Source organism: Erinaceus europaeus, chromosome 18 (assembly GCF_950295315.1).
Source record: "Erinaceus europaeus chromosome 18, mEriEur2.1, whole genome shotgun sequence".
Lineage (NCBI taxonomy): Eukaryota > Metazoa > Chordata > Mammalia > Eulipotyphla > Erinaceidae > Erinaceus > Erinaceus europaeus.
In genome coordinates this window covers 19,447,399-19,473,878 of record NC_080179.1, presented here as the reverse complement: position 1 = coordinate 19,473,878, position 26,480 = coordinate 19,447,399, and the positions used below count along the sequence as shown (strand labels likewise).

Below are 26,480 nucleotides of genomic sequence, written 5' to 3'. Positions count from 1 at the left end.
GTTGATGTTCGTTGTTGGATTGGATAGAGAGAAATGGAGAGAGGAGGGGAAGACAGAGGAGGAGAGAAAGATAGACACCTGCAGACCTGCTTCACCACCTGTGAAGCGACTCCCTTGCAGGTGGGGAGCCGGGGGCTGGAACTGGGATCCTTAGGCCAGTCCCTGCACTTTGCACCACATGCACTTAACCCACCGCGCCACCGCCTGACCCCCTAAATACTCTTCTAAATTACTTCACCTACCTTAGTTTTCTCCAGATTCACCATGTTGCAAAGGGCAAGAGCTATCTCTACCCCTAGCTGAGTAGTAGTCCACCAAGTATATCTACCACTACTTTTTTTTTTTTTTTAATTTTGCTTATTTATTGGATAAAGACAGAAAGAAATTTGAGAGGGAGGGGAAAAATAGAAAGGGAGAGAGGCAGAGAGACAGCTTCATCATTCCTGAAGTTTTCTCCCTGCAGGTCTGGACCAGGGATTTGAACCTAAGTCCGTGTGTACTGTAGCATGTGTACTCAGCCAGGTACCACCACCTAGCCTGCACAGCTTTTTATTTGATTTTATTTTTTATTGAAGGGGTTATGCTTTGCAGTGCAGTCATTGATACATTAGTACAGTTTCTTTTTTTTTAAATTTAATTTCTTTATTGTAGGATTACTGTTTTACAGTCAACAGTAAATAAAGTAGTTTGTACATGCATAACATTTCTCAGTTTTCCACATAACAATACAACCCCCACTAGGTCCTCTGTCATTCTTTTCCAGGACTTGTATGAGTACAATTTCATTGTGCACCTGGACCTCATGGTTCTGTTCCACTTCTCCCAACCCCTCAGAGGGATTCCCAAAGGATTCCCCAGAATCCTTTGTTTGGATGGCAATACATTGTGCCGACTCCATGTTTTAGTTCATATTCTCCCTATTTATTACATCCTGCTTATAAGTGAAATTATTTTGGTATTTGTTCTTCTCTTTTTGGTTTATCTCACTTAATATTATATCTTCTAGTTCCATCCAATATAATGCAAAGAAGACAGCCTTGTCATTTTTTAAAAGTTGAGTAGTATTCCATCATATATATATGCATACATACCACAGTATTTTTAGCCACTCATCTGCCATTGGTCATGTGGTTGCTACCAGGTTTTGGCTGTTACAAATTATGCTGCTATGAACATAAGTATACATAGATCCCTTCTGATTGTTGTTTTTATTTCCTTCAGGTAAATCCCCAAGAGAGAAATTGCCTGGCCATAGGGCAGATCCATTTCTAGTATTCTAATTCTTTTTTTTTTTTTTTTACCAAAATCAGAACTTGATAAATGTACTTATGTATATATATTCTGCAACTGACTGTATTATGGTTTTGGAAGTGCATCTAGTTGTTGCCCATATTAGTAGTTCTTTCCCATTTTATCCCAGAATACTTTCCATTGTTGGGTATATTCACCAGTTAAGAAGCATTTGGGTCTGGGGAGATAGCTCAGCCTGTTAGAGGACTAAGTTGCATACTTTAAGATTCCAGAGGTCATAGGTTCAACCCCAAGTACCATCTTATGCCAGAGTTTAGCAGTGTTCGGTCTTCTTTCACGCTGTTTAATCATAACTAAATAATTTTAAATTTAAAAAGGAGCATTTGGATTGTTGATGTCATTGTTGGATAGGATAGAGAGAAATGGAGAGAGGAAGGGAAGACAGAGAGGGGAGAGAAGGATAGACACCTGCAGACCTGCTTCACCGTTTGTGAAGCGACTCCCCTGCAGGTGGGGAGCCGGGGGCTTGAACCAGGATCCTTACGCCTGTCCTTGTGCTTCATGCAATGTGAGCTTTCTTCTTCTGCTCCTCCTTATAGCATGCCTTGGTGATTTGTTTTAGGCTAATAAGTTGTTTGTAGAATATATCTTTTATGCTTATAGTTCCCCCAGGCAAATTACAAAAATGATTACAGAATTATATTTAAAATAATTATTTGCAGGTCCTAAACTTTGTAGGCACTTCATTAGTATTAATAAAAATATTCTGTAATTTTACTCAGCATTTCAACTGCCAGCAATAATTTCCTCTGTGTATACTTGTAAAGGTATAGAAATACCTCATTGCAGGGGGTCGGGTGGTAGCTCAGCGGGTTAAGTGCACATGGCCAAAGTGCAGGGATCCTGGTTTGAGCCTGCGGTTCCCGCCTGCAGGGGGCTCACTTCACAAGTGCTGAAGCAGGTCTGCAGGTGTCTTTCTCTCCCCCTCTGTCTTCCCTTCCTCTATGTCTCTCTATCCTATCCAGCAACAACATCAATAACAACTACAATAATAACCACAACAATGATAAAAAACAAGGGCAACAAATAAGGAAAATAGATAAATAAAATATTTAAAAAAGAAGAAATACCTCATCGCAGTGTTATCTTTATTAGTTCATATTCTGTAGTTGTAAAGAATTCAGGTTATTCTTTGCAGAATGTTTCAAGTCACATTCTGTTTTTGTTTTCATCAATACTGTAGTTCTTCACATGGCAGACTTTAGTTTTGTTTTTTCTTTTACTCTTCTTTTTGTATAAATATATGGAAATATTAAATCATCTGCCTTTGTCATACTTACCTTTCTAGTTCTTAGGATCAAAAGGGTTTTGATGCTAAAGAACTTGAAGTGATATTCTAGTTTTTTTTTCACTAGTCTCTTGAGAACCCATTGTAAATTGCATAATGGAAATATGACATTTAAGTAAGAAAGCTGTTGGCTGTCTTGTAGTTATAGTGAGATTTTTGAAGTGGAGATGCCTGTCACCTTTAATATCTTTAACATCTCTCTATATATTTTTTATTCCTTTAAACAGTTCGTTTTCCTGAAGATCTTGAGAACGACATTAGAACTTTCTTTCCTGAATATACCCACCAACTATTTGGGGATGAGTAAGTAACTTAGTAAGATGTTTGACAATTTAGTATCCCCCCAAAAAAAGAATTATTAATTTAAGAATTTATTTTCTGTACTATTATTTTTCATGTAATTTACTATATATATATTAGAATGTCATTTTTTAAAAATAGAGATACTAATCACTACATAATACCTTCTATCTTTTTATTGTCAGGTGCACAGTCTAAATTATTTTTAAGATTTTATTTATTTATTTATTAATGTGAGGGATAGAGGCGAGAAAAGAGAGAAAGAACCAGTTATCACTCTGGTACATGTGCTGCCGGAGGTCAAACTCAGGACTTCATCCCTCAGAGATCAACTCAGAGATCACTGCACCATCTCCCAGACCAGTCTAATTTAGTTCTCACAACAGTCCTAAAGATGGTGTTACCAATTACTACTTTATACACGGCGGCAGTATGAGTAGCTGAAGTGTAGACTGAGGCATTCTACCTGTAGAATTCATACATTCACAACTACTTTTTCCTTCCAACCACTTTGCTTTATTATTTTTAGTACAGAATATAGTCCCTACAACTAGAAAGCTGAGACAAGTAAAGAAAAACAAAAGAAGTTAGGAGCTATTTGTCTTTGGAAATCTGTCTGAGAGAGGCCAGGAAATAGCTCACCTGGTTGAATGCATGCTTTGACATGTGCGAGACCCTGAATTTGAGCACCAATACCACATGCACCGGGATGTTGCTACAGATGGTAAAGTGGTGTTGTGATGCCTCTCCCTTTCTCTCTCTCTTTTTAAATATATTTATTATTGGATAAAGATAGAGAGAAATTCACGGGGGGAGAGAGAGAGTCACCTGCTGCCCTACTTCACCACTCATGAAGCTTTCCCCCTGCAGGTGGGGACCAGGGGCTTGAACTAGGGTCTTGGTGCACTTAACCAGGTGCACCACCACCTGGCCCCAATGCCTCTCCCTTTCTCTGTCTTTCTTTCTTGTGTCCCCTTCCTTTCCTTATCAAATGAAACAGAAAGAAAGCATCAGCTTGGGAATGGTGAAATTGTGCATGTGTGAGCACCCTACTCTCCCTCTCCCACCCCTCCAAAGGAAACAGGTCTGAGATATCTAGCATAATTCTTTAATACCCTATAGATTCATTACATTATTAGAATAGTCAATTACCATTTTATTCAGAATTTCAAATGGGAGGGCGTAGATAGTATAATGGCCATGCAAACAGACTCTCATGCCTGAGGCTCTGTAGTCCCAGGTTCAATCCCCCGCATCACAAGCCAGAGCTAAGCAGTGCCCTGGTAACAAAAAAGTACATAAAGAAAGAAAGAATTTCAAATTTGCAGTAACTTGCAAAAAATAGTAAAATAGATTGTGCTTATCTTTGACCTAGATAAACCAATTGTTAACATTTAGCTGCATTTGTGTCAGTCATTCTCATGGATATCATTTGACTGTAGGTTGCAAGTTTTATTCTGGTCTCTTAACCCCCTAAATTCTTCAGTATTTATTTCCTAAAAGTAAGAACATTAGGGAGTTGGGCGGTAGCGCAGCGGGTTAAGCGCAGGTGGCGCACCGTGCGAGGACTGGCGTTGAGGATCCCGGTTCAAGCCCCCGGCTCCCCACCTGCAGGGGAGTCGCTTCACAGGCGGTGAAGCAGGTCTGCAGGTGTCTGTCTTTCTTTCCCCCTCTCTGTCTTCCCCTCCTCTCTCCATTTCTCTCTGTCCTATCTAACAATGGCGACATCAATAACAACAATAATAACAAACAACAAGAGCAACAAAAGAGAAAATAAATATTAAAAAAAACAAGGAGATTAACCCTAGGTGGAGTTACCAAGAAAATTTAATGTTGACACAGTACTATTTTTTGGCATATGGTTTGCATTTCGTGTTTTATCAGTTGGTCTTCACTAATTCTTTTATAACAGTTTTCCACATTCTGGATCCAGTTGAGAATCACACTGTTTCTTTTTAGTCTATTTACTCTGAAACAGCTTCTCAATCTATGTTTTCCATGATACTGACTTTTTTTTTTATCATGAAGAGCTGAGAAACCCAGTACCACATGTGCCATACTGTTGACTTCCCCTGCAAACCAATTTTTATTTTATTTATTAAAAGAAAAAGACGAGAGGAAGAGACACCAAGACCCACTTCTACTGTCCATGGAGTTCCCTTGGTTGGACCTCACACATGCTAATAACATATGCTCTAATTGCTGAGGCTCCTTCCAGACCCCAACACTGACAATTTGTTTAGACTAGTTTTATAAACCTGTGGCTTTGATTCATTTGATTGCCTCTCTGATTGTACTCAGTGAATACATTTTAAAAATATTTACTTATTGGGAGTCGGGCGGTAGCGCAACGGGTTAAGCGCATGTGGCACAAAACACAAGGACCGGCATAAGGATCCCGGTTTGAGCCCCCAGCTCCCCACCTGCAGAGGAGTCGCTTCACAGGTGGTGAAGCAGGTCTGCAGGTGTCTATCTTTCTCTCCTCCTCTCTCTCTTCCCCATCTCTCTCCATTTTTCTCTGTCCTATCCTACAATGACGACATCAACAACAATAATAACTACAACAATAAAACAAGGGCAACAAAAGGGAATAAATAAATAAATAAATATTAAAAATAAATAAACATTTAAAAATATACTTATTGATTTATTCCCTTTTGTTGCCCTTGTTTTTGTTGTTGTTGTTGTAGTTATTGTTGTTACTGATGTTGTTGTTGTTGGATAGGACAGAGAGAAATGGAGAGAGGAGGGGAAGACAGAGAGGGGAAGAAAAATAGGCACCTGCAGACCTGCTTCACCGCTTGTGAAGCGAATCCGCTACAGGTTGCGAGCTGGGGACTCGAACCAGGATCCTCACTCCAGTCCTTGCGCTTTGTGCTACCTGTGCTTAACCTGCTCTGCTACTGACCGACTCCCGAATACATATTTTTATAGTAGCAAAACAGAAGCAGCATGAGTCCTCACTGTGTCACTCCCAAAAGCCAGTTTGTCCCATTGTTGGTCACTTAGATGTGAATGCCAGGTTTCTTCCTTCTTGAGTTAATATTTTTCCCTTTGTAATTTTATGTAATCTGGGAAGACACTTACACTGAAAATACTCTTACGTCCTGTCAAATTTGCACCCAACATTTTTTAACCTGTTGATTATTGTCTGGGTCAATATTTATTATGACTAGGCTAAATGGTGATTTTTCTAATTCTATCATACTTTCTACTTTTATATAAAAGTCTTTAACTGCATTTATTTGATAGAGAGCCAGATATTAAGAGGGAAGGGAAAGAGAGGAAAATAGAGATACCTGCAGACTTGCTTCACTACTTGTGAAGCTTTCCTCCTGCAGGTGGAGACAGGAGGCTTGAATCTGGGTGCTTCTGCATTGTAACATGTGCATTCAACCAGGTGCCCATCACTTGGCCCCCTTTCTACTTTTATTAGTTAACATTCTACTATTAATGAAGAGCTTTTCCTTCCCCTGAAATGTTTCTTTGCTTAAGTCAGAATAGACTCAATGATAATTTCCCCCCCTTTATTTGATAGGACCGAGAAATTGAGAGGGGTGGGAGACAAGAGGGGAGAGAGACACCTACAGACCTACTATTCATGAACCTGCCCCCCAGCAGGTGTGGACCAGGGAGCTTGAACCCAGGTCCTTGAGCATGGTAATATGTGTGCTAACTGAGTGCGCCGCCACCTGGCACCTCAATGAATTCTTTAAATATTTTATTAATGGGGGTGGAGGAAATAGAGAAATGGAACCAGAGCATCACTCTGGTATCTGTGCTGCCAGAGCTTATACCCCGGACCTCACACTTGAGAGTCCAATGTTTTATCCACTGCACCCCCTTTCTGGACCACTTGGTGTTTTTTTTTTTTTTAATCCAATGGATTGTGACCTATTATTGTTACTAATTTTGTTGCTCAAATTATCCCAGATTCAACAAGCAGCTGTAGCTTTTGGGTCCTTTTAATGTATATACTCATTACCATTTGGGGACACTAATTTCTGATACAGTGAATAATTCAGATTCACATTACACTTCTCTACTAGTTCAGCAGTCAACTATATTCCCAGGGAACTCTGGTTGTAGTAGGAAAGAGTGTTTAGACACTGTTAACATTAAAAATGCTACCCTGGGGGGTCCGGCGGAGGCGCAGTGGGTTAAGCTCATGTGGCGCAAAGCACAAGGACCAGGGTAAGGATCCCTGTTTGAGCCTCCGGCTCCCCACCTGCAGGGGAGTTGCTTCACAGGTGGTGAAGCAGGTCTGCAGGTGTCTATCTTTCTTTCCCCCTCTCTGTCTTCCCCTCCTCTCTCCATTTCTCTCTGTCCTATCCAACAACGAACAACATCAACAATGGCAATAATAATAACCACAGTGAGGCTACAACAACAAGGGCAACAAAAGGGGGGAAAAATGGCCTCCAGGAGCGGTGGATTCATGGTGCAGGCACCGAGCCCAGCAATAACCCTGGAGGGAAAAAAAAAAGTTACCCTATGGCTGTCTTCCCATGTGTTTTATATTTATTTATTTTCCCTTTGTTGCCCTTGATTTTTTATGTTGTAGTTATTATTGTTATTGATATCGTTGTTGTGGGATAGGACAGAGAGAAATGGAGAGAGAGGGGGAGAGAAAGACAGACACCTGCAGACCTGCTTCACCGTCTGTGAAGTGTCTCCCCTGCAGGTAGGGAGCCGGGGCTCGAACCGGGATCCTTTATGCCAGTCCTTGGGCTTTGTGCCGTGTGCTACACTACTGCTACACTACTGCCTGACTCCCCTTTCCCATGTGTTTCAAACTTAACTTGCAAATACTTCCTCATGGAAGAAAATTTCTAAGAGTTTCAAATTAAATTCTTTTCTGCCACCAGAGTCATCGCTGGGACTGGGATATTCCTGACAGGTTTTTTTTTTGTTTTTTTTTTTTTTTAGAGGAGAGTGACACACAGAGAGAGAAATACCTGAGCAATGCTTCATGGCTCATGACTCTTTCTCCTTGCCTTGACAGAGGCCTGAACCAACATTACCGTGTCCTCACACATGGTAACTTCCATTTTACTGGATGCGCCACCTCCAGACCCCAAGTCTAATCCTTTTTATGGCAGGTTACTCATTGCTTCATACAAGATAGGAGCAACCGAGGGCATCAGCCTGACATATGAGATTCTGGGAGTCGGACTGTGGCTTCATTGCTCCAAGTTCAGTACTCTACTCACTGCACCGCCTCCTGTTTCACTCAGGAGGTGTGAAATATTTCCTTATTTCTTTCTTTTTAATAAGAGATTTGTGCGTGTGTGTGTGTGTGTTCTCTCTCTTGTACTACTATTTAAAATCTCTTCCTGTGGTAATATTTTATAATAAAGGGATAGGGTCCAGTTTTACAAATACTGTTTCTTAATGACATTTTGCACATTTACTTTTCTGTTTTATATTTCATTAAAAGAGGCTTACCTTTTGCAACAACAAAAATCCTATAAATCAACATTTCCTCAATAAAGTGTTAATTAGAATTGGAGGGAAAAGAGTGAAAAAAAAAAAGAGAGAAAGAGAGATTTTTTTGCATATACTCCCATATTGCTCAACTGAGGTAGATAGTTGACAGTTATATAATTGTGATAACCCTGCACCTTATAACCTGAGTGTAACCTTGGGCTTGACTTTAGTATCATTGACACTCCTTTCACAATCCTGGAATGGAATACTCCTGTTTTATTTTGGTAGCCTGGCAAATACCTCTTGTAGGCACTCTTCTTTTAGAATTTACTGTTAAAAGATTTTATTTATTTCTTAATTAATTTTTTAAAGTTTATTCCTTTTTGTTGCCCTTGTTGTTTTATTATTGTAGTTATTATTGTTGTTGTTGTTGTTATTGATGTTGTCATTGTTGGATAGGACAGAGAGAAATGGAGAGAGGAGGGAAAGAGAAAGACAAATACTTGTGGTCCGGGAGGTGGCACAGTAAATAAAGCACTGGATTCTCAACCATGAGGTCCTGAGTTCAATCCCCGGCAGCACATGTACCAGAGTGATGTCTGGTTCTTTCTCTCTCCTGTCTTTCTCATGAATAAATAAAATCTTAAAACAAAGAAAGAAAGACACCTTGCAGACCTGTTTCGCAACCTGCACATAACTCGCTGCACTACCGCCCAACTCCCAAAGATTTATTTCTTAATTAGCAAAAGAGACTAAGAACCAGAGCACCACTCTGGTACATATATAGGGTTGAATTCAGAAAAAAAAAAAACCCATACTTTTAAGCCCAACACTTTAGTCACTGTGCCACCTTCCAGGCCACATAATTAACAGAATTTATATACATATACATACACATACACATACACATATACATATAGTGACACACACTGAGAGAAAAACCACAGCACCGCAACTTCCTTCAGTGCAGTAGGGACCAGATTCTGACCTGGGTTGTGCACATGCAAAGCAGCACACTATCTAAGTGAGCTTTGACTTTTTCTTTTTTTTTTTTAAGATTTTTTTTTAAATATTTATTTTATTTATTTATTCCCTTTTGTTGCCCTTGTCATTTTTTTCTCTTTTTTTAAATACTTATTTTATTTATTCCCTTTTGTTGCCCTTATTGTTTTATTGTTGTAGTTATTATTGTTGTTGTCGTTGTTGGATAGGACAGAGAGAAATGGAGAGAGGAGGGGAAGACAGAGAGGAGGAGAGAAAGATAGACACCTACAGACCTTCTTCACCGCCTGTGAAGCGACTCCCCTGCAGGTGGGGAGCCAGGGTTCGAACCGGGATCCTTATGCCAGTCCTTGTGCTTTGCGCCACCTGCGCTTAACCCGCTGCGCTACAGCCCGACTCCCGACTTTTTCTTTTTTTTAAATAATGTATTTATTTATTCCCTTTTGTTGTCCTTGTGGTTATATTGTTGTAGTTATTATTGTTGTCATTGTTGGATAGGACAGAGAGAAATGGAGAGAGGAGGGGAAGCCAGAGAGGGGGAGAGAAAGATAGACACCTGCAGACCTGCTTCACCGCTTGTAAAGCTACTCCCCTGCAGGTGGGGAGCCGGGGGCTTGAACCGGGATCCTTATGCGACGTGTGCTTAACCTGCTGCACTATTGCCCAACTCCTGAGCTTTGACTTTTTTTGTTTTGTTTTGCTTTTTGTTTTTTCATATTTATTCATTTCCTTTTGTTGACCTTGTTGTTTTGAGTTTTGACTTTTTAAACCAAGTTTTATTAAGCTACAATTTACCATTCAGTTCATGTATTTGAAGTCTGCGATGCAGTAGTTTTCAGTATGTCAGAATTGTGCAGTCATCACCACACTTTTACTACCACATGTTTGAGCATATCACTCCCTCTAAAATCTTTTTAATCAGTTAGCAGTTACCTCACCACCTTCCCTAGTCCTACACAATAACTAACATACTTTGTTTCCTTAGATTTGCCTATTTGAGGTATGTTAGAATTCATTTTTAGAAGGCTTTTAAAGTATACATAGAACTTATTATAATGAGTGATAGATAAAGGGGAGAGGAAGAGAGACCAAAGTAGTGCTTAGCTCTGGCTTATGGTGGTGCAAGGGACTGAATGTGGCACTTTGGAGCCTCAGGCATGAAAATTGTTTGCATAGCCATTACGCTATCTTCCCTACTGGAAGTTTTTTTACTTTTTATTTTTTTAAACCAAAGCACTGCTCAGCTGTAGCTTACTGTGATGTGGGGGATTTAACCTGGGACTTTGGGGCATTAGGCATGAGAGTCTCTTTATATACCCGTTATATACTATCTACCTCCACCCATATCATAAACCCTTTTTTTATTTCTGCTAGCAGACTTTTTAAGATGAAAAATGGAATAGCAAAGATTAGATGGGCAACAAGGAGAAAGGTTAGAAAAGAGTATCTTAGGGAGTCGGGCGGTGGCGCAGCAGGTTAAGCGCACGTGGTGCAAAGCGCAAGGACCTGAATAAGGATCCTGGTTCGAGCTCCCCGGCTCCCCACCTGCAGGGGAGTAGCTTCACAGGTGGTGAAGCAGGTCTGCAGGTGTCTGTCTTTCTCTCTCCCTGTCTGCCTTCCCCTCCTCTCTCCATTTCTGTCTGTCCTATCCAACAAAGATGACATCTATAACAACAATAATAACAACAACAACAACAAAAAGACAACAAGAGCAGCAAAAAGGAAAATAAATAAATAAATAAATAAATGAATAAATAAATAAAAGAGTATCTTAGACCTGCTTTCTGAGTTAATAAAGGGAAGTGGCCAGGTGCTGTGATTACCACGCTAAGCAGCTCTGGATGTTGGTGAGAAAGGTGGTAAGTTAGAAGGACTGGACCTATCTACTTGCCCAACTAGGCTCCAGTTAAACATTTCTTGTCTCTTAAATATTTTCTGCTACTTAAAATGATAGCAGCAGTAGTAGTCATAGTTGTCTAACATCTGTTAGCTAAATACACTGTGCTAGTCAGTGTTACAAAGGCTTTATACATTGTTTACTTGCTAATTTAACCCAAATAACATCCTAGAAGTAGCTGTTATTAATCTTTTATTTTCTCAAGAAAGCTGAAGCACAGCTTTATTACAAATATAGACATACACACACACACACACACACACACACACACACACATATATATATATATATATATATATATATATCATAAGCATTTAAACAGCCTGAAACTGCTAGTTAAACTTATTTATACAAAGGGTTAGTACATTGTAGTGACCGCAAGCATTCATTTTGGGGTCTTAGATTATTACTGTTTTTTTCCCCTTTCAGTGAAACTGCTTTTGGTTACAAGGGTCTGAAGATCTTGTTATACTATATTGCTGGTAGCCTGTCAACAATGTTCCGTGTTGAATATGCATCTAAAGTTGATGAGAACTTTGACTGTGTAGAGGTAAGAACAGAAAAAAAAAGTTATTCTTAACCGTTTTCCAACTAGGTATTAAGCAGGCTTTAAAGTCCAAAGGCTTGAAGAAAGAGCCTGTTTTATAGGAGCTTCAGAACCACACAGTTGGTCTTTGGCTGTGTGGAGGGTTAGGACTGCCTGCCTGTCATTTCAGTTAACTTTGTGCTTTTGATTCTTAACCTGATTAGTTTCTTTCATGAACCATCTACATTTAAAAACATCCTTTATGATTCAGGGCTGTTTGTTATTATTATCTAGCAACCTTTTTTTGGGGGGTGTAGGGTCATGAAAATTCTTTTTCTAGCAGTTAAATAAGATGGAGAAAGATACCTACATTTTCATCTAGTAACAGCCTTTTCAAAGTTCTCTTTCTTTAAGATTTATCTATTTATTGGCATGAGAGAGAGAACCAAAACATCGCTTTGGCATATGCAATGGCTGGGGTCAAACTTTGCATCTTAAGTTTCCAAGTCCAGTACTCCATCCTCTGTGCCAGCTTCCAGGTCACTTCTTTTGCATATGATGGTGTGGGGGCTTGAACCTGGGACTTTGGTACCTCAGGCATGAGTGTCTCTCCTCCCCCCCCATGAAAATAAAATATTTTAAAAATAGGAAGTGATGATAAAGAAGCATTGATGAGTCTGTTTCTGTGGCAGGCTGAATAATGTCCCTCCAAAGATGCTGCAGTCCCAGAGGCAGAGTGATGTGGATGAAGTCAAAGGATAGCTACATAGCTACATGGCTACAAGACTTTGAAGAGGCCGGGACACATTCCCCTCTTGAGAGTGTGGCCATACTAACATCTTGACTTCAATTCAGTGACTTCATACTGCCTCTAGATTAGAGAATTAGTTGCTATTGTTTTTTTTTTTTAAACAAATTTTTTTTATTAATTTTATTTTTGAGAGAGATGAAGACACACACACACACACACACCAGAACACTGCTCAGCCTCTGGCTTATGATGGGGTGGTGGTGGGGGTATTGAACCTGGGATTTAGGAGCCTCAGGCATGAGAGTCTATTTGCATAACCATTATGCTGTCTCCCCCGCCCAGTTGCTATTGTTTTAAGCCTTCAGTTTGTGGTAATTTATTACAGCAGCCACAGGAAATTAATACAGATTTTTACATCAGTAAATAACTATAAATGAGACAAATAGCTACAGATACTGTGGGTAGAATTGGGAAAGTTATGGGACATGGGATAGAAAAAGGATAGAGTGCCTCAAACAGGATGTTGATTGAAACATGAACATTAAGGACTTAGTGGTAAGAGTTGAGGAAAAAAATTGAGAGTGTGAGAGAGAAAGCACATGGTGATATGTATTTTCATAAACAGGAATGTTAAAGGCACCAAAGGAACGTGGAACATGTTATTGGAAACCAGTAGAAAGAGGTTTGTTGTGTAGGTGCAAAAAGCATAGCTGAATTGTGTCCTGTAGTGCTTAAGTATAAAGAATTCATGAACTGTGAGCACTTGGCTATCAAGCTGAGGAAATTTTCAAGCAGCTTATTAAAGTTGGGATCAGGTTTCTTAGTGATTATAGTTAAATATCAAGGGAAAGATATAAATTGAGGGAAGAACTGTTAAAAAAGATTCAAGGGAGTCAGGCGGTAGCGCAGCGGGTTAAGTGCACGTGGCGCAAAACACAAGGACTGGTTTAAGGATCCTGGTTCAAGACTCCCCGGCTCCTGCAGGGGAGTCGCATCACAAGCGGAGAAGCAGGTCTGCAGGTGTCTATCTTTCTCTCCCCCCTCTCTGTCTTCCCCTCCTCTCTCCATTTCTCTCTGTCCTATCCAACAACGACATCAATAACAACAATAATAACTACAACAATAAAACAAAGGCAACAAAGGGAATAAGTAAATATTAAAAAAAAAAAAGATTCAGGACTTGATGATTAGCATTTCTCAGATTATCCATAATGTAGAAATTCTAAAATTAAGAGGTTAACTGTCAGAAAAGTGTCCTCCAAAATAGAGATTGGATAGTAATCAGGAAAACTCTGGAGGACAATTTTTTTTTAAATCACTGCTCATCATCAGGGCAAAGGACCATCTTGTTTGATGTCATAAGCCTTCATAACATAACAGTTAATCCAAAAAGATTTTTGAGAATGTTAAATCAGCAGAAGCTGGCAGTTTTTTTTTACATGCTTATAAAAATGTGTAGTGGCTTTGGGGAGGGAGTTGAATTGACTTCTGCCTGCAGTGAGAATGTTTATTTCAGTGTCTTGCAGTTCTTGCTACAAATGATACAGTGGCAAGCAATGTCAGTGTTCTTATGAAGCTTCTGTTAGTAAGCAAGTAGTAATAAACATACGGATAGTAGTATGCAGGAACACTTTGCTGAACTTCGGAGTGAAAAGGAGCCAGCCTTTCCACTAGGAATATCAGGGAAGCTAAGAGACTGGCATATTCAAAAAAAAGAAAAATCCAAGATGAAGTCACTCTTGGAATACTTGAAGTACAGAAAGTTCACTGTTTTCTCTTGTAGTGATGGAGAGAGGGTAGTAAATAGTTTAAATGGTTGGTGTAGGCAGCAATGGTTGGTAGACTCTAGAGGTTTTAAGTAGGTGGGATCATATACTGTAAAATACGTTTTAAATGGTTCTTGGCCGCTATGCAGAGAACACTCTGCAGGGGGCCCGAGTGAAAGGAAACCAGAACATTGTAGCATTACATTCAGTTGGGTGCTTGAGAATATATTTTAGAGTGGATTTCCCTATTAAATGTTACGGATCAGAGAAAGAGGAACATGGAGGACCTCATTGCTTAAGTGATAATAGTGATACTATATGAATGAGATAACAAAGATGGGAAAAGTAGATTTAAGTGAAAAATACCCACACTTTTGTTTTAGATGTGATAGGTTAGAGATTACATAATGTTGTATTAGTTTTGCACATGCAGACTATACCCATTTGATTTTTTCTGGACTAGAGAACCTCTTAGCCCTGGCTATTGGTGCTGGGTATCAAGCTTGGGATCTGTCATATGTAAGTGGTGAGTCCCACCACGCCCCAAAGCACTCATTTTGAAGGTCAAAAGCCACAGCCAGGGAAATAGCTCAGCTGGCAGAGTGTACGACTTGCATGCATGACATTCTTGGTTTTATCCTTGGTGCCTTGTGTGTTGAGTAGTGTTTTTGGCTTTTTGCTTTCTTTCTCTCATGTCAAACTCTATTCTCATACGAAATATATAAATCTTAAAAAGAAACATACACGGGAGTTGGGTTGTAGCGCAGCGGGTAAAGCACAGGTGGCACAAAGCGTAAGGACCGGCATAAGGATCCTGGTTCAAGCCCCGGTTCCCCACCTGCAGGGGGGTCGCTTCACAGGTGGTGAAGCAGGTCTGCAGGTGTCTACCTTTCTCTCCCCCTTTCTGTCTTCCCCTCCTCTCTCCATTTCTCTCTGTCCTATCCAACAACAATGACATCAATAATAACTACAACAATAAAGCAACAAGGGCAACAAAAGGGAATAAATAAATAAATATTTAAAAAAAGAAACATACACAGGAAATCTACTTGGAAGTTAATTTGCTTATTAGAATTTTGCCATTACACTAGCCTCTCATCTTCTTTTCTTTTCCTCGCTGAGTTCTTCAGTGGCACCTAAATTTTCTTAGTTACAATTAAGGTACATGCAAAATGTCTCCAGTAGACATCTTCAAAGACTGATTATTTTTACATCTTATAGGTGTCGCTGAACTTTACTGTTATTAATAGCTCCAGCTCTTGCAAGCAAATTTTACTGTTTTTAGTAGAAGTATGTTCATTTCCCAAAGCACAAGGACTGGCATAAGGATCCCAGTTTGAGCCCCCAGCTCCCCAGCTGCAGGAGAGTCACTTCACAGGCGGTGAAGCAGGTCTGCAGGTATCTCTCTCCCTCTCTCTGTCTTCCCCTCCTCCCTACATTTCTCTCTGTCCTATCCAACAACGGCATCAATAACAACAATAATAACTACAACAATAATAACTACAACAATAAAACAAGGGCAACAAAAGGCATAAATAAATATATTTAAAAAAATTTAATCTTAAAAAATCCTTGGTAGACTAAATTTTACTAAACTCATTTTTTGGTAATCAAGCTTATCTTAATGAATAATGCTTTTATCACTGTAAATGCACTTAAATTTAAATATAAAAGCTTTAAAATTATTGATATCTTAATATTAACTTTAAAAAATACTTTTGGGGGTCAGGCAGTAAGTGCAGCGGGTTAAGCGCACATGGCGCAAAACTCGAGGACCAGCATAAGGATTCTGGTTGGAGCCCCCGGCTCCCCACCTGCAGGGGAGTCGCTTCACAAGTAGTAAAGCAGGTCTGCAGGTGTCTATCTTTCTCTCCCCCTCTCTGTCTTCCCCTCCTTTCTCCATTTCTCTCTATTCTATCCAGCAACAACATCAATAATAATAACCACAACAGTGATAAAAACAAGGGCAACAAAAAAAGGAAAATAAATAAAATATTTAAAAAATTTTTTTGTTATTGCATAGAGACAGAGAAATTGAGAGAGGATGGGAAGGTAGAAAGATGGTAAAAGACAGAAAGATAACCTACACCCTTGCTTCACCACTTGTGAAGCTTTTCCCCTGCAGGTGGAGACCAGGGGCTTGAACCCACATCCTTGAGCATGGTAATGTGTGCACTTAACCAGGTTTGCTACTGCCTGGTCCACAATATTGAGTTTTGTGAGTTAAGATAACAAACATTGACAGGTGGCGCAAAGCACAAGGACTGGCATAAGGATCCTGGTTCGAACCCCGGCTCCCCACCTGCAGGGGAGTCGCTTCACAGGCAGTGAAGCAGGTCTGCAGGTGTCTATCTTTCTCTCCTCCTCTCTGTCTTCCCCTCCTCTCTCCATTTCTCTCTGTCCTATCCAACAACGACAACAACAATAATAACTACAACAATAAGAAACAACAAGGGCAACAAAAGGGAATAAATAAATTAAATAAATATTTTTTAAAAAGATAACAAACATTGGTATAGCATAAATAAACAATACTATCAATATCTATCTATCTATCTATCTATATATATATTTAAAAATATTTATTTATTTATTTGTTGAGAGAGAATGAACCAAAAACCACTCTAGTACATGTGCTGCTAGGGATTGAACTCAGGAACTCATGCTTGAAAATTCAATGCTTTATCCACTGCACCACCTCCTGAACCACTATCCCTGTAGTGAAAAAGTTTACGTTGCTAATTTCTCTGACAGTACTCAAATACCGTCAAAAATGTGAGATTGAACAAATTAATTAGATGTGGAAATTTTGCTTGTTTTATGTAGCATATCTTTAGATATTTTAGAATTATATTTAATATTAAGTTTTTACCACTTAACCCAAGTGACAGCATGTACCACTACTTAACATTCCTTAAAAATGCGACTTCAAAAATAACTCAGCATAGACAAATTTAGAGAAGTGGTACTGTTCCAGACAAGGTATTAAAGAATTAATTTTAGTTTTCAAGTGTGAATAAGTCTAAGTATAAACCTACTATAGCAGACTCCATTCACAGTTATTCCTAAGCACATTGCTTTACACAATGATGAGGAAAGGCCAAAATGGTTTCACTGGAACATCTTCATGTGTGATGGTGGGGAATACTGGCGGTTGAAACTGCTCTCATGAGAGAGTATAAAATCTAAAATAGTGATCTGGGAGGTGGCACAGTGGTAAGGCTTTGGACTCTCAAGCATGAGGTCCCTAGTTCGATCCCCGGCAGCACATGTGCCAGAGTGATGTCTGGTTCTTTCTCTCTCCTCCTATCTTTCTCATAAATAAAATTAAAAAAAAAAAAAACTAAAACATTTCTTCTTTACTCACCTACTAAGTTACTTTTATGTGATCCCTTTTTTAAAAAAGAAATTGCCAGACAGGAAAATATTTGCAAGGCAGGTAGGTCTTTATTAAATAAGTGTATCGTGGGAGTCGGGCGGTGGCGCAGCGGGTTAAGCACACGTGGCGCAAAGCACAAGGACCGGCATAAAGATTGTTGTTTGAGCCACCAGCTTCCCACCTGCAGAGGAGTTGCTTCACAAGTGGTGAAACAGGTTTGCAGGTGTCTGTCTTTCTCTCCCCCTCTCTGTCTTCCCTTTCTCTCTGTCCTATCCAACAACAACGACATCAATAAACACAACAATGTTAAAACAACAAGGGCAAAAAAAAAAAAAAGGGAACACATTTAAAAAATATATATAAGTGTATCGTGTTATAGTCTGGGTTCTTGATTTAGTCCTCTTAATTTCTTATCATTTCTAACTATAGGATTTAAAGTTTAAATGATATTCTTGAAGAAGATATTTTCAGTGATTCTCACTTCAGAAACAATTACAAATGTAGCCATAAGCACCAGTTAATTTTTAAGCCTACTTTGACTTAAACATTATTAAAACATCATATTATTAAATTATGTCATTGTAATTATTTTAAAAACATTATTAAACATAATATTAAATATTATTAAAAGGAGACTAGGTGGTGAGACACACGTGCTGAGCCCAGATGCTCAAGGACCTGGGTTCAAGCCCCTGGTCCCCACCTGCGGCCGGGGGGGAGGGGGGGGAGTTCACAAGCAGTAAAGCAGTGATGCAAGTGTCTCCCTCTCTGCCTTTCCCCTCACACCTCTCAATTTGTCTCTATCCAAAACAAAGAAAATATTTTTTAGAAAACCATCTAAGTACATAGAGTTAAGAAAAAGAAAAAAATTGGGGGCCAGGACTCTTGAGCACTATGTGTTATGCTCAGGGACCCAGGTTCAAGCCCCTAGACACCACCTGCAGGAGGAAGCTTCTCAAATGGTGAAGCAGCATGACAGGTGCCTTCCCTCAGTTTCTCTCTGCCTCTATCCAATAAAAGAATGATTTTTCAAAAATTACTAAAGGGGCCAGGGTGATAGCATAGTAGTTATGCAAAAACACTTCCATCCCTGAGGCTCTGAGCTCCCAGGTTCAGTCCCACTGCAAGTCAGAGCTGAGCAATGCTGTGGTTTGAAGGGAAAAGAGAGAAAAACAAAAAAGAATTGTTAATGACATTTTCTTACCCACCGACAATTTTATTATCTGGCCAGTAATCCAAAATAAAAAATTAGTATAGTAATTAACTGAACTAAAAATAAATTCTTTTAGAAAAGATTGCAGATCTTAAGACATGGTAGCTATAGAATTCTTGAAATAAATCCAGTTTTTCTTTTGTGAAACAGGTCTGTCTTCAAGCAGAACTACTATTTCTAAAACCTAAAACAGTTTCTAAGAAATCTTTAAAGTATATTTAACCTGTCTAATGCAAAATATGTAGAGTTTTTTGACCATGCATCGTAATACCTTGTTGAGAAGATAGGACATTGGAAAGCTTATAGTACAAATGTTTTGAAACGTTTCCTTTTAAGCTAGTAGCTTTAAGCCTCTATTTAAAAGTAATGTTTCGTGGAGATGGGAGAGATAGCATAATGGTTATGCAAAGAGACTCTCATGCCTTAGGCTCCAAAGTTCTAGGTTCAGTCCCCCGCACCACCACAAGCCAGAGCTGAGTGGTGCTTCTTGGGGTTGGGGGGTAGTGTTTCTTGAGTTCTTTTTCTTTTTTTTAACCTGAATTTTAATTGTCACACGACAAATTAAACCAGTCCTTTATTATCAGTATTACAGTTTACTCTTGTTATTTGGAAATTACTTAGGTTCTATAAAATGTGCTTAGGATGGTTTCTTCACATTAGATAGTATAATATTGACCAAATAGTGCTTTAAAGATAAGAAAAACGATTCCTATCAAATGTAGTTTATTTGATCTTGAGGGTGAATGGATGGTTAAGGACTGCTGTGTTCATATTAGAAGTAAGCTGTTGGGCAAAATGTTGAAGGACTATATTTTAAATAATAGCTCTTCTTTAATAGCTACAAACAAGTCATATATAAATGTTGGTGGTACCAGAGTGTTGAAAAAAAAAATGTTTGTGATAAACTCCATCCATGCTTCTCTATCTTAAAATGTAACTGAATGATAATAAAGTGCTATTCATCTGCAGGTGCATAGCTTCTACTTAGTTAAAAGATGGTTGAAAGGACAGGAATTAGTAGCATGTTGTATTAGCCTTTTGTAGTGTATTTTGTCCTAAGCATCTTAATTTCCCTGTTTTGAATGCTAAGTAGCAAGGGTCTTGGTTTAGAACCCATCATGCATGTAAACGGTATGAAAGAGCTGCTTAGTAAGTTAACACAAAGTGTTCTTGTGTCAGTCCTTGTGGAAATAGATACAATACAAACATTACAGCTGAACTCACGGCAAACTCCATTAAGTAAAAACCTGGCCTCATTGTTCATGAAAAAGTTTGAATAGAATGCAAGCTCATTTTGTTGAATGTAATGTCAGGCTTTTAGGGACTGTATTGAGGGATAAGGTTTTGTTAAGTTGAGACCAATTCATTAAGTTTTATTGCCTGGTGAGAAGCAGTAGTACTTTATTGTAAGACTTCATCAAATATTCATGGTTAAAGAGAAGTAGTAAATGTATTCAATCAAGTGGTCTTTTGGGGTTTTGAAAAGGATTATGAAGTCTGCTCAGCTGATAGTTTTAACATTCGTGGTTATTTAACAGGGGTAATTTTAATCTCTGAATTTCATCTTGTCCAGACTTGTCTCTTTACTGTCAGAAATCTTAAGTGTATAAAAATTGTGTCACATTATAGCAATGAGTGGATAATATTTCCTGTCCTATAATTCATGGTTTTTCTAAATGAGTATATATATATTTTTAAATTTATTTCTTTATTGGGGAATTAATGTTTTACATTCAACAGTAAATACAATAGTTTGTACATGCATAACATTCCCCAGTTTCCCATTTAACAATACAACCCCCACTATGTCATTTATCATCCTTCATGGACCTGTATTCTCACCACCCACCCACCCCAGAGTCTTTTACTTTGGTGCAATGAGTATATACTTTTAATTGTCATCTTACTTTTAAATTTGGTGTGTAAGGGAGTTGTGACCGGTTTACTTTCTATTGTGAGTTTGCTGTTTGGTTCTTGGTTGGACTCTAGTCTTACCCTTAGTATTGCTGGTGATTTTTTTTCATGACTTGGATAGTATGATTTCTTTGACACACAAAACAATCTTTCGTTCAGGTTGTCCTGAAAGGAGTTAGTCAGCACTGTCTACATGTTGCTAACATTGCCCTTACATTTGCACTTGATTTCAGGCTACCTTACTTTTTAAATGTCTGTCTTATCTCAGACCTGGGTGGCATTACCTTTTGTACATGAAATTCATCCTTTCCCAGTTTACTTCTTTAACATAGCTATGAATGATATTTGGGTATAGTTGTGGGAGTTTTCCACTTCAAAGAAATTAAGTCTAACTAAAATTCAAATTTATTATTACTTTTATACTGCTTCTTTTAATGACCTTCTTATGTCCTCCTTTCCTTAGGCAGATGATGTCGAGGGCAAAATTAGACAGATCATTCCACCTGGATTTTGCACAAATACAAGTGATTTTCTCTCTTTACTTGAAAAGGAAGTTGATTTCAAGCCATTTGGAACCTTACTACATACGTATTCTGTTCTCAGTCCTACAGGAGGAGAAAACTTTACTTTTCAAATATACAAGGTAAAAATAAATCCAAATATATCTTGGGTAAAATCATTCCATCTCTCTGTAACCTGTGAGGGATTTTGTATTATTTTCATTGATTTATTCTAACTCTAGGAAACAAGTTGTGCCCATACGGAAAACAAAGCTCTCTGTTTTGTATGTATGTCTGTGTACACATCTTACTCTGAGGCTTTAAACATTTCCCCACAGGATAGTTTTGTGTTATGCAGACTTTCACTTACCTCTGTGATGAGTTTCACCTGACTTTTCCTGGCTTTTTCCCTAGGCCGACATGACATGTAGAGGCTTTCGAGAATATCATGAAAGGCTTCAGACCTTTTTGATGTGGTTTATTGAAACTGCTAGCTTTATTGACGTGGATGATGAAAGATGGCACTACTTTCTAGTGTAAGTACAGTTCTAAAGCAACAGTAGACCTTATTACCTCCACAAAGCCAGCATTTTAATTGTGGCGACCCAATTATTGGGGCAGTATAATGATATTTTTCCCAGGAAAGAAAAACTATTGTTTATGAGGCTTGAGTTTTCCTTCATTATGCTTTGGGAGACCTTGAGAATAGAGCGGAATTAAATGCTGTTGTCCGTCAGGGCCCTGAATGTAGGCTTAAACAGTAAAATGAGCTTTGCCTGTGTTTTCTTTTACTTGCCACCTATTCATCTTTATAATAGGCAAGTGCACTGAAGTGATGTAAAGAGGTCTGATTTATCCAAGTTGCTGCACACCAATTAAGCGAATTGTACATTCAGAGCATAGCAGGTGTACCCATTGGGCCCTCACAGAGTAGCTTGCTGACACTGGAAATTCAGTCAGAGAATGGAAAAGAAAATGGACACTGCATGGGAGCGCGACTGTAATTGACCTGCTTGGCTTTCTGTTTTATCTGCAGATTTGAGAAGTATAATAAGGATGGAGCTACGCTCTTTGCGACCGTAGGCTACATGACAGTCTATAATTACTATGTGTACCCAGACAAAACCCGGCCACGTGTAAGGTAATTGGCAGTATAACACGTGCCTTGTCTTTTATTTCAGAAGAAGGAACTGCTGAAGTTTCCAATACTTGTTATAATAGTGTTGATTTGTTTAAAAAATTCACCATTATTCACTGACTTTGTGCTGATTTATTTCATTGTCCCCTTTGAAGTCGTGTGGAAGATTACACCAGCTTTGAGTAGCTCTAATTTTTGGATTTCTTGAAGGTTGCTTGGGGAAAAATGTAAACTGTAAAATGTTTGTGGCATTATAGTGGTTCGCTTTTGTTTATTTTTAACCAGTGTGTTATTTTAATTTTAAAATATTTCTTTACTACAGTCAGATGCTGATATTGACTCCATTTCAAGGTCAAGGCCATGGCGCTCAACTTCTTGAAACAGTGCATCGATACTACATTACATCTCCTTCTGTTCTTGATATTACAGGTATGTGAGATTTGATTTGTTACTAAAATAACCTTTATTATGATTTTATATTGATTTACATAATTGTAGGATAATAGGGATACACACGCGCACACGTGTGTACGTATAATTCCATACAGTTCCCACTGCCAGAATTCTCTGTCCCCATCCCCTCCATTGGAAACTGCAGTAGTTCTCCTATAGGGCTGATTCTATAACTATCTGTTTCTATGTGTGTTTTTCCCTATTTTTTTCAACAGTTCTGGCTTCACTTTCTTTCTAAGTCACTCTTAAACCTATTACTACGTCCGGGTGTCTTTCCTTTTTTCCTTTTCTCTCCCAGATAAGAGAAACAGTGCCTGATTTCCTCCGGTGTCTTACTTCCCTTTCATTGGTGGGGTGGAAAACAAGATTCCCAGTGCTTTGGGTCCCAGTGGAATGAGGGTATTTCCCCTATCATCTACCCTTCGGGTAGTATGAACCAAAATTCTTTTTGAGGAGCAGAATGTGGGCGTTCTGGCTTCTATCACTGCTTCTCTGTTGGACATGGGCATTGGCAGGTCAATCCACAACCCTAGCCTGCTAAAACAACCTTTCTTAAAAAAAAAAAAAAAGGGAGTCGGGCTGTAGCACAGCAGGTTAAGCGCAGGTGGTGCAAAGCACAAGGACCGGCATAAGGATCCTGGTTCGAACCCCGGCTCCCCACCTGCAGGGGAGTCGCTTCACAGGCGGTGAAGCAGGTCTGCAGGTGTCTGTCTTTCTCTCCTCCTCTCTGTCTTCCCCTCCTCTCTCCATTTCTCTCTGTCCTATCCAACAACGATGACATCATATAACAACAACAATAATAACTACAACAATAAAACAACAAGGGCAACAAAAGGGAATAAATAAATAAAAATAAAATATTTTTTAAAAATTTAAAAAAAAATCTCTTAAGTAATTTATTTGATTTTTTTTTTTTTTTTTTTTTGCCTCCAGGGTTATTGCTGGGTTTGGTGCCTGCACCATGAGTCCACTGCTCCTGGAGGCCATTTTTTCCCATTTTGTTGCCCTTATTGTTATTGTTGCCATTGATGTTGGACAGGACAGAGAAGATGGGAGAGAAAAATAGACACCTGCAGACCTGCTTCACTGCTTGTGAAGTGACCCCCCCTGCAGGCGGGTAGCCAGGGCTCAAACCCGGATCCTTACGCTGGTCCTTGCACTTTCATGTGCACTTAACCCACCGCACTACTGCCCAACCCCCTTGATTTCAGTTTTCTAAGAAACAACATTTCTAAACAGCAACATCCCCCAGGGGCTTTTCCAGTCTATATAAAGATGATCTGGAGATGAGATTGGATTGCGTCTCTGAATATGAAAGAGTTTATTAAATGAAGATAATTAACTGAATATGTACTGCAAAATACTGGCTGGGCATTAGTATGTAGCAAGTGTGGTATGATTGCTCAGCTTATTTGGCAAACAGTTGCATTGATAAGAGGCTGCCCTTGCTCTGACATAAACTGTAGTTGTAGCATATTCTAAATCGTATTAAGAGGAAAACAACAACAACCAAGTCCCTGAGTAGAATATGCATTTCTTTAAGATTCCTTTTAGTTCATGTAATAGTGGGGAGAAGGAAGCTAGAGCTCTGGCACATGCAATGCCAGGAATCAAATTTTGAACCTCTTACTATGTGCACCCAACCCGGTGCGCCACTCCCAGCCCCAAGCCTCTTGCATCTTAACTGAGCCACCTCCCTATTTGAAGATTGCATGCTTATTTCTTTCTCTGATTTTAATTTGGACATGAAAGAGAAGGGGAACGAAAGCCAGAGCATCACTGTGGCACATGTGTCACTGGGCCCCAGTCTAATACCGGACCTCATGCTTGAGTCTGTCTAACCACCTCCCCAGGCAGTGAATACATATTTGCTAAAGCATGTGTTTTATATCACTAAAATTTATGCCTACATAGAGGACTATTAGTGGAGAGAGAGAATGAGAATGTGTTTACTAGAGGACTGCCCTTCTCTGGCATATTGTCGCGCCTCTGGGACTTGAGGCATGTGAGTCAGGTTAACTGCCTGTTGGGCCCTCATTTTCTTCTTCCGAAAGAATACTGTTAAAGATTTGTTTGTTGTTCCTCAAGTTCACTGTTTAAATTGAAAGTCACTCTTTAAAAAAACAGGGGTTGGGACTGGAGGGCACTGATAGATAGCACAATGATTATGCAAAGAGACTCTCATGCCTGAGGCTCCCTTACACCACCATAAATCAGAGCTGAGTAGTGCTCTGGTTTAAAAGAAAAAAAAAAGTCACATGCATATTTAGTATTAAATTTTACTTTTCTTTTTTTTTAAAGTTGTTGACACATGGAGGGCATTTTCTAATCTCCCTGTGAAATTTTTATTATTTTTAAAAGTTTAAATTTTATCTTTGTTTTTAAAACTGTAGTACTTAACACATACTAAAATGTTAACTTGTCTTTTAAAAGTACTATATTCTTTGGTAGGGGGTACTAGGCGGTAGCACAACGAGTTAAGCACACATGGCACAAAGTGCAAGGAAGGACCTGCTTAAGGATCCTGGTTCGAGCCTTTGGCTCCCCACCTGCAGGGGGGTCACTTCACAAGTGGTGAAGCAGGTCTGCAGGTGTCTATCTTTCTCTGGCCCTCTCTGTCTTCCCCTCCTCTCTCCATTTCTCTGTCCTATCCAACAATGAAGACATCAATAACAACAATAATAATAACTACAACAATAAAACAACAAGGGCAACAAAAGGGAAAAAATGGCCTCCAGGAGCAGTGGATTCCTAGTGCAGACAACAAAACCCCAGGAATAACTCTGGAGACAGAAAAAAAAAAGTACTGTTTTGGAATTTTATTTTTAAAGTTAGTATATATCAAAGTCAAAAATTATTTGATACCTTCACTCGCTTTATGACCTATAAATTTATAGAAACATAATACAAATAATAGAACTTCTTTTTAGCTAAGCCTGAAATTATTTGGTTTCTATTTATTTGTAGGCCTTAGACTTGGTGCTACATAAAGGATAAAGAGACGTTTTTAGTGATTTTAATCTGTAGACTTAGAGAGTTCACATAAGTAGTCTTTGTCTTTTCTAGTGGGTAATGTGCCAGCGGGGTTGTTTCTGTGAAGCCTCTTAACTACTTTCTTCTGTCTACTCCAACCAATAAAGTCCTTGATACTTAGCACCAATTAGCAGATAAAGAATTTTATTTCTTCAATCTCAGTGAAGAGTCATCAATAATGGTAGCCTTTATTCACTGCCAACTAAAGTCTCTAAAGAGAAAAGGCTAAACATGTTAAAGGACTTCTGGATTTGGAAACTGGGTTTCCCCTTCATTTTCAGCATGAACATTTCTCAGCATTATAAATTACTAAAAATGCCTTTTATCTAAGCTGCCAGTTTTAAAATGTTTCTTTTAGATTTCCATTCCACTTTAAAAAGCTACAGAATTCTCTAATCTTTATAATCATTTCATTCCTGTTTTTTTCATCCGAATCCTGATCATTTCTGTTTATTCCTCATTTGCTTTTGGTTTGTGGAACTGTAGCAGATTATGGGTCTCCCTTTGCAGTCTAGGATATTCCTATATTGAAAAGTCCTTTGCTTACTTAACATATAGCCAAATAATAACAACTAAGTT

The 26,480-nt window shown here is 38.9% G+C and overlaps 1 protein-coding gene across 2 annotated transcripts in view; it reads left to right on the top strand.

Annotated features, from left to right (window-relative positions):
* Positions 1–26,480, top strand: part of HAT1 (histone acetyltransferase 1) — a 48,758-nt gene that overhangs the window by 6,725 nt on the left and 15,553 nt on the right. For both annotated transcript variants that reach the window (XM_007537801.2, XM_060177716.1), the window contains exons 3-8: positions 2,827–2,902; positions 11,658–11,778; positions 21,241–21,420; positions 21,692–21,813; positions 22,314–22,418; positions 22,738–22,844. In XM_007537801.2, coding sequence (XP_007537863.1) covers positions 2,827–2,902; positions 11,658–11,778; positions 21,241–21,420; positions 21,692–21,813; positions 22,314–22,418; positions 22,738–22,844 — 711 coding nt within the window. The remainder of the gene's footprint in view (positions 1–2,826; positions 2,903–11,657; positions 11,779–21,240; positions 21,421–21,691; positions 21,814–22,313; positions 22,419–22,737; positions 22,845–26,480) is intronic.